General features: G+C 39.3%; 1 protein-coding gene across 1 annotated transcript; it reads left to right on the top strand.

Moving 5' to 3' along the window:
* Positions 1 to 1,674: 1,674 nt before the first annotated feature.
* LOC118826322 (5-beta-cholestane-3-alpha,7-alpha-diol 12-alpha-hydroxylase-like) lies at positions 1,675 to 4,475 on the top strand. Its single transcript, XM_036597263.1, has 2 exons — positions 1,675 to 1,819; positions 2,147 to 4,475. The coding sequence occupies exon 2, from the start codon at positions 2,236 to 2,238 to the stop codon at positions 3,772 to 3,774; it is 1,539 nt and encodes a 512-aa protein (XP_036453156.1). The 5' UTR covers positions 1,675 to 1,819; positions 2,147 to 2,235; the 3' UTR covers positions 3,775 to 4,475.
* Positions 4,476 to 9,140: the final 4,665 nt, after the last annotated feature.

The following is a 9,140-nucleotide window of genomic DNA, read 5'->3' as shown; positions in this document are numbered from 1 at the left end:
TTCACAACTTTTTTGTCACCTCACATTTTATTAGAGCCCAGTGGAGTGTTGTGACTTAGTGTTACCTGCCACAGACTTATCAGCTGAATCTTTTGTACATTTGGCTGAGTGAGGAGTTAAACTATACAAGTTTTAGCAGAAAAATAACCAAATTGAGTTGGACTCCATGACCGAAGTCTTCCATCTCTAATTTAGCCAGTGTTAGCTAATAATGGTGCCAATCTTCAAGTCTAGCCTGGCTCATGACATTTGGCCCATGTCTGGCCCACACAACACTTGCTAATGCTGTAAGTGCCCAATGTGGCACAGATTAGGCCCAAATGTGTCTGCTTTGTGGGTACGAAATAGAGTAAAGAAAAAATCAAGTGAAACAAACAAAAAGATTTCACAGTCCATTGGAACCTCAGGGTTTATCGAGTTCCACCACTATTCATGTACGCTCATCATGTAAATACAATATTTCTGATATGACTTTAAGGCAGCATAAAACAGTAACTACAATTAGCTAACTTGCTATGTGCATCCATTAAATAACCTAATATAGCAACCACAGTTAGCTAGCTAGCTAAGTATGTTCACAAAATTATCTAATACCCTAAGCTATCTTACGCTAGCATCTATTAGTTTATGTTAGATACACATCATCACACATGTCTGCCCAGTCTAATCACTTAGTACAGAAACGCTAAGGCTGGGCACTCCCTAAAGTGTTTGAGCAATGTTAGGAGATGCGATGTGTTTGGCAGAAGGACAAAGCCTTCAAACATTCAATAAAAACTACTAAAAAAATACAAAAATAAAACTACAATAATGTTATTCTGCTAAAATGATTGAATGGCTGACTAACTCACAGTAACTGCCATCTGCTCTTTCACCAAGAGAGGGCATGGTAAGCATAATCTGTGTCATAGTTTTCGTCTCAGAGAACCATTTTTTCCTAAATTTTTCCTGGAAAGCTGTACCTCAATTTCTGAACTTGTCACCTTTTTCACTGCTCAGAGGAATATGTGCCTAAACTCAAACTCTTCATACAGTACAATTTTGTCATCTTTATGTTTGAAACATTTCCATGTATTTCTCCACTTAGATTTGGCTGTTTTGCTAAATGTGAAATAAGATAATGTGGTTTATGTGAAGCACGATATTTAAGTGACCTATAATCCATCATTGTTTTTCATAAAACAATGCAGTTTTTTGTTTTGAAGTGTTAAGATAAACTGTTTTTAAAAAATGTTTTATTGATTTTTTTTTCTTTTCTTTATTTAGTTACATGACTTTAAAAAGTTAAAAAGTAACCCAAAATTAACAAAAGCAATTAGATTACATTACATTGATATAGTAATCCTTTGGTTTACATTTTTTAACAGGTAATCAGTAATCTGTGACAGAATACATTTTTAAAGTTACCCTCCCAACGCTACAAACTTCTAGAAAATCAGACAAAATTGTAAGCAAAAAAGTCATTGCTGTTTGTCTCTAAATGAGATCTTCTTACAGTGTAGGAAATGGTTTGCAAGTTCAACCTAATATATCATAGCTTCAGTTAATTTAGTCCCAGCAACCCCCGTAAGCATGGGCTTTGGTTGGACTCTTAAGCTGAAGAGCGGCAGGCTAATGATCTTTTGGGGAGTTGCTGACGGATCTTGACATAGCCTAGTTGCACAGAAAGGAGCTCAAAGGCTAGGCTGGGCTCATCTGTATAGCGGCTGCCGAGCTAACAATAGTTCCTCTATTTTCTTTTGTAAGCTGTTCCTTTGAGCTGAGTCTTCAGTAAAAGCTTCATTATGGACCAAAACCCTGACTCTCCCATGCTTCTTGGGTAAACACTTAGGCTATAATATTTACTTAATGTGGTAACAAGCAATTTAACAGGTTTTTATTCAACTTATAAATACTTTGTAAAGCTCAATTTCAGTTTAGATTAACAAAAATGATGTTTTACACCAATTAAAAGATCAAAAACACTTCAAGTGAACTTCTGCCTTGTTCCACTTCTCGCAGTTTACATATTGGCTACATAGATAAGCAGTTAGAAAGAAGTGACAGTGTTGACAGAACACTGACGGTGCAGACTCAGGGAACAGAGTCTGCCTGCAGAAACCGGTTTAGCCTGCAGGAATGTAGAGATTTTGTATCTGGTTTACAGGAAGCAGAGGGGAGGAGCCTGAGCTTTGGTGTACTCAGACACAAGCTGGAGCCAGCAATCAGTGTGGCACTGGAGAGAGAGAGGAGAAAATGATGGGCTATCTGCTGCAAATTCTGCTCGCGCTATTTGTCTCTCTGCTAGGGGGGCTTTATCTCCTGGGAGCTTTCCGCCGGCGAAGACCAGGGGAACCCCCGCTGGATAAAGGCCCTCTGCCCTGGCTGGGACACGTGCTGGAGTTCAGGAGAGACACAGCAAAGTTCCTGGAGAGAATGAAGAAAAAACATGGGGACATTTTCACAGTGCAGCTAGGAGGGTTTTACTTCACTTTCCTGACGGACCCACATTCCTTCGGTTCGGTGATCAAAGAGGCACGTGCAAATCTAGACTTCACTGAGTTTGCACGACATCTGGTCAAGCAAGTGTTTGGCTACGTTTGCCTAGAGGATGACCACAAGCACATCCAGACCTCCAGCAACAAGCATCTGATGGGCGATGGGTTGGTTGTAATGACTCAGGCTATGATGAACAACCTCCAGAACCTCATGCTGCACAGCATTGGCTCCGGTGACAATGGCAAACCATGGCAGGAGGCCGGGCTCTTCTATTACTGCTACAACATCGTGTTTCGCGCTGGTTACTTGGCGCTGTTTGGAAACGAGACTGCAAAAACTTCAGGATGTTTGGAGAAAGCCAAGGAAACTGACCGAAATCACTCGGATGAACTCTTCCATGAGTTCCGCAAGTATGACCAGCTCTTTCCCAAACTGGCATACGGGGTGCTGGGGCCCTCGGAGAAGATGGAGGCTGAGCGGCTGAAGAGGCTCTTCTGGAACATGCTGTCAGTGCAGAAGGTCAATTCCAAGGAGAACATCAGCGGTTGGGTGATGGAGTCGCAGCAGGTACGAGCCGAAGAAGGCATGGATGAGTACATGCTGGACAGATACATGTTCCTTCTCCTGTGGGCATCCCAGGGAAACACGGGTCCTGCCAGTTTCTGGCTGCTCCTGTTCCTCATGAAGCACCCTGACGCCATGACAGCCATCAGAAACGAGGTGGAGAAGGTTCTCCGGGAAACGGGGCAAGAAGTGAAGCATGGTGGACCATTGATCAATCTGACCAGAGACATGCTGCTCAAAACCCCCATTCTGGACAGTGCAGTGGAGGAGAGCCTTCGCATGACGGCTGCCCCCGTCCTCACCAGGGCAGTCTTGCAGGACACAACCTTGAAGATGGCCAATGGGCAGCAGTACAACATCCGCAAGGGTGACAGAGTGGCCCTGTTTCCATACACCGCTGTGCAAATGGACCCAGAGGTGCATCCTGACCCACATACCTTCAAGTACGATCGCTTCCTCACCCCTCAAGGTGGCAAAAAGACCGAGTTCTACAAAGGTGGAAAGAAGCTGAAGTATTACACCATGCCTTGGGGTGCTGGGTCCACCATGTGTCCTGGAAGATTCTTCGCCACAAATGAGCTGAAGCAGTTTGTGTTCCTCATGCTCACGTATTTTGACTTTGAGCTGAAAAACCCAGATGAGAAGATTCCAGATATTGACATCAAGCGATGGGGATTTGGAACCATGCAACCAACCCAGGACATCCAGTTCAAATACAGGCTCAGGTTTTAGGTTCACTCCTTAAAAAAGGTGCCACAAAGGGTTCTTTGAGAGATGGCATACAAGAACCACTTTGGGTTCCCTAAAGAAGCATATTTGAAATAGAACAGTGGTTCCCATTTTTAGTGTGAGCTGTGTGGGATGCCCTGAGGACTGGTTTTTGGGACCTCTCAAGCAGAGATTTGTGAGTATGAATAACATGCGAAAGGGTGAAAGAATCTTCACATATTGTAAATGTTCTTTTGCAATTGGGAACCAAAAGTGGCTCCTCAATGGCATTGTGTAAAGAACTTTTTTTGGAACCTTTATTTTTAGCAGTGCCGAACAACATCTTGCTTGTGCAATGTTCCACTCAGCACTTAGCAGCACTTAACACGCACAATTAACTCTTTATTTTGTTTGCGTAATATTTGATTTTTAGGTTCATTAGAAATTGTTGCAAATGAACATAACTTTACCTTTTTTGACATTAAATACACAAATTAAGGGATGAACTTAATGCATTCCCAGTGCATGTATGTGTGCTTTCCTTTAATCAAAATCATGTAATGCTGCTTTATATATATCTGTGTTTATAAACACAAGACTTCATTAATCTGCTGGACATTTATTCCATTCATAAAATTTGTTGTTAGACATGACATGTGCAACTGTATTGTAGCTTTGCAGCCTGTCAATAAACATCCTGAATAAAATGCATGTGGTGAAAGCTTTCAGGCTATCAGTTGTTTATTTTGGAGTTTGTATGATTCCACCTGGGAATGAGCATATGTGTTCTAGGCTGATATCAGAACCAAAATAAGAGCCAATGTAACTGAAATAAGATCATGCAAAGTAAAAGATGAAAAGATTGCATGACAATATGTGTATGCATGCTTTCCTATGACTGAAATGTTGTTATATTCCAAAGTGTCTGCACATTGCTTGGTGGAAGAGAAAGAGCCTGGTGGTTATAAACATAAAGCATAATTAAGGTGCAGTGCATTAATTCCGCTCATGAATTTTGTTCTAAGATTAAATCCGAGAACATTATCGTTGTGTAAGGCACTGTAGAAAAAGCAGCAGGTACAGTTTTTTGTGATCTTTGGTTTGAGTACAAGTTAGAACATGACCTGCAGTGACCTAACAAACACTAACGACAGCAGAAGGCACACTGTAACCTGTGAACATTTATTAACTCAGTATTAGTGTAAACAATGTTAAATTATTTCACTTTGAGGCTGAAACCTTGGAACGGAATGCTTAAAGTGGCTGGATTTAAAGTGCAACACTATGAGGAATGCGTGTCTGGTTTGGGCTGATGTTCCACGACCTCTGGAATCAGTGTTTCTTTCACAGCGAGAGAGCTGCACCGGAAAGTCTTTATCCAAAAGGAAACACAGGAAGTGTCAGGAAGTCTCAGTGAACACCCACACCGCCCGTCCACATAATGTTGTCTAATGTAACGTCTGACCAGTTCACTCTTAATGACTTTTAATTTACAGCTCTCAGTTCAGTCAATCAGGGTTTATTATGTTAATACTAAACAGCTTGAAGTAGTTTATCTTTACTCAAAGCATAAATCTTTACTACAGGAACTGATCAATTAAATGTAGATAAAAGTGAAAAATACAAAAATGACCAGCCCTAGTCACTCCATTATAAAGCTCTGAGCACCCAGAAGCCAGGGCAGGAGTGGGTAATCAGGAGAGTTGGAAGAATTCCCAGTGGGAATTCTGGTAGCGTTTTGGGACAGTTACTGTGAGTTAGTATGCAAAGTGTATAAATTTAGAGGTTAAATCAGTGGCTTCCACTTCAAATGGCTCAGCCGTGATTTGCTGAGTGTAACTGAGTCTCGTACAGTGGACAGAAATCAAAGCTGAATTTAGCTTCTTATTGTCACATTCGTTCCACCTTAAATGTTGTAGCACTTACATTTAAACACTAATATGGGTGCCAGTCTCTATCCGCTGTACTACTTAAGGTGGAACGGAAATTCGAAGAAGAAGCTAACATAAGCCTGGCGAGATTAGCATATCAAATTCACTGTGACAGTATTGTTTTTCTCATTGTTAATGTAGCAATTATGTATGAGACATGAAGATGGACACCAGCGCAACAACTGCAGAAAACCTAGTTGCGACCGGGAAGACAAGAATGAAAAAGGTACTCAAAGAAGATGAGGACATATCCAAGCAATTGGGAATTGAGAAACGCTGACCTTACTTACTCAACTAGCAATAGTTTGTAGCATGTTGACAGTTGTGATTGTGTCAGATTTAAGATAAAAGATTTCGCCAGTTTTCATTTTGTCACCTTGTTCATTTCAGAGTAGCAAATAATAAATAAATAAGAGAAGGAAATGAGCAAGACAAAAACGTGCAGATTTTAGAAAAGGTTGTTTTGCACAAAGGCATTGCTGTGTGTGTGTGTGTGTCTGTGTGTGTGTGTGCGTGTGTGTCTGTGTGTGTGTGTGCGTGTGTGTGTGTGTGTCACATTGTGTGGACCAAAGCCTTTTCATACACTCACAATATGAGTACATTTCTTCCTTGTGGGGACCACAGGCTGTTAAATCATTACATTTTAAGGTGAGGGTAAGGTCAAGGTAAGCTAGTTCTGGTAAAGGTTTGGGCAAGTCTCCAGGAAATGAATAGAAGTCTATCCATTGGCCCCGCAATTCATAGAAACAACTCCAGTCCTGTACATTGAACATTGAACTCCACTGAAGCAGAGAGTATTGAAGTTCAGCTTCCCGAAACCCACTGACAATACAAACAACAAAGAGCTTCGGAATAAGAGAAGGAGTGGAAAACAGCCAGAGAAACTGTACTGAAGTGAAAGTGTAGGTACTGAGTCAAAATCTGATTCAGTTAAAGTTGAAGTGTGGAGCTGAAAATATACTACAGTGAAAAATATCTGCATTTAAAAATACTCAAGTATACAAAAGTAAAAGTTGAACATAACATTCGGAGTCAGTACATGTTTTATATTATTGTTAAAAGGGGGAATACTGATCCTCGCACAAAGGCGAGTTAGCATCGCTATGCACAGGTTAAAACACTCTTACCTTTCAATTTAAGTCATTTAATGCAAAGAGGTTTTATTCCAAGTGATTTTAGAGCATTGCTATTGGTCCATGCATCATGAAATGTTCACACAGCGTAAAGCACAGCTGATGTGTTGAAATGTTGAAAAATAAAAATTAACAAAAATGGAGATACATGGTTTTCTTTGGACAGCGACGATCTATTTATGCCAATTTCAGGGTTTTTCCTAGAAACTTTATGTGTAGATTCTTCAGACTTTAAAAAAGGTCACTCACACTCCCACCTCCTTTACAAAAATGGACCTCTGAAGAACCGTCTGTGGAAAGGTTCATGTGAGAACGAAAAATTTGTAGAGATTTGTAACCAGTGCTTTGAAGTTCTGAAAGAAAACAAAAGGAGGAAAAAGTGTTTTTTTTTCCTGGAAATATAATTGAGTAAAATTGCAGTTTGAGTAAAGGTACAAATGTTCCAGTACAACACTCACAGAATATCTAAATAAATTAGCTAAATAAATAAATAAACTAAATAAATAAATAAAAATGAAAACACGTGGCAGGCAGACAGAATCCATAAAAACTTAAATTTCATTGCTGCTTGTCTGTAATTGAGACCACATAGTAAAAAAAAGGTGTCTCAGTTCACAGTCTGTGAATTTAACAGGTTTTTATTCCTATTTGAATAAAATAACATAAAGCAGAATTTTAGTTTAGATGAACAAAAGGGAGATTTCACATCAACCAACAGCTCAGAAACACTTCAACGTCTGTGCCACGTTTCACAGTTTACACACTGACATCCTAGTAGTTGACAAAGTTGACTAAATGTTGACAATGTACAGACTCAATGACCACAGCCTGCCCTTTGAAACTGGCTATCTGAACTGTCCAGAGAGGACACTGTTCTCTCACCCTGACCCCGGAGAGGACAAACATCCAGACTTTGGAGCTTAGTTTTGCAAAAATCATTCAGAGGAGAAAGACAGGCAGCAAGAGCACCTACACTCAATAATGTGACTAAAAAAGCATGTCAGAGTATTTATGAACAGCTTATGTCTGTATTCACAAGACAACATGAGATGTAATATAAAATTAGTAACATAAGGACCCTTAAAATGATGGGCGTTATGAATTATGAATTATACACACTGCATAGTGTGTCAATTTAATGAAAGATGCCCTCAAACTGAACTGATACAGAAACATATGTAGGAATCCACTCACTTTGAGGACATCAGATTAGTTCATAGAATTGCCTTATAAGTTCCATCAGTTGGGAATGAAGTTCAGAACGTTGGTCTGTATACATCAAAGTTATGTAAAAAAGAGAAAAAAACATTTGAGCGTCTTTAATGATGTATGAACTACTCTGCATCTTATTTATTAAACTTTTGTACAAGGCAAAGAAATGGTGAATCAGCTTCACTGCGTGAAATCAAGCGCCAGGACCTCATTTACATATCATTTACATGAAGCATGACCTAATTCATAGAGATGTTTCTGTAGGGAGCCAATGAAATGACAGCATTCTGGCTTGTGAGCCTTTGGCTGCCTTCGTAGGTGGAGTGACCAAACTTTGTAGTGATAAAGTTATGACCACTGGAAAGAATAAATGTGAAATAAACAAAACTTATTGTTTTTAAGACAGTAAAATGATGTGATTTTGTGGTGTAAAATAACAGTTAAACACTGTCTTATTGCAATGTGTGACATCAGCTGTGTTTTGTACTGTATATTTTGTGGGCGGAGTCAGTACTACAAAACAAAATCACGGTGTAATGTGATTTTTAATGGAACATGTGATAGTTGAAATGTTTTTTAAATTAACAGGTTTATATTGTCATGTGTACAAAATGTTAATATTGTTGTTATTTTCTATTTTTATTCTTTATTAGTTTACTTTTAAATTTTAATCCTATCAGACCTCAGTTTGATCATACAGATACGCCAAAGATGAAACTGATGAAGAACAAAACTGAGAGTGATATTTGTGCTCCATTCACGATTAGATTTGACCATGCACAACCATTCTGAATAAGGGCCAGATTTTAATTGGAACAGTTGTCCATCACTTTAGTTTGAGGGCCATTGACACAATGTTGTTAACATAATCATTTTATATAATCTCACAAATACTGATATCAGCTTAATAATAAGCCTTATTCAGTGTGTGTGGAGGTTCAAGGACAACTGCAAAAGCAAAGAACTACAATGACTTTGTTCTTGAACTCTGTCCATCTTTGCGTATGATTGCATAAATAGTTTATAAACTTTATCCATCTGTTCGGTTTTGTAGAGTGAGGTCCGTAAATATTTGGATGTCAGCAAAATTATTGTTATTTTAGCTGTTTTCCCA

Source organism: Colossoma macropomum, unplaced genomic scaffold, assembly GCF_904425465.1.
Source record: "Colossoma macropomum unplaced genomic scaffold, Colossoma_macropomum, whole genome shotgun sequence".
Taxonomy (NCBI): Eukaryota; Metazoa; Chordata; class Actinopteri; order Characiformes; family Serrasalmidae; genus Colossoma; species Colossoma macropomum.
The sequence above is the reverse complement of the archived record's forward strand: the minus strand, read 5'-3'. Positions and strand labels throughout refer to the sequence as shown.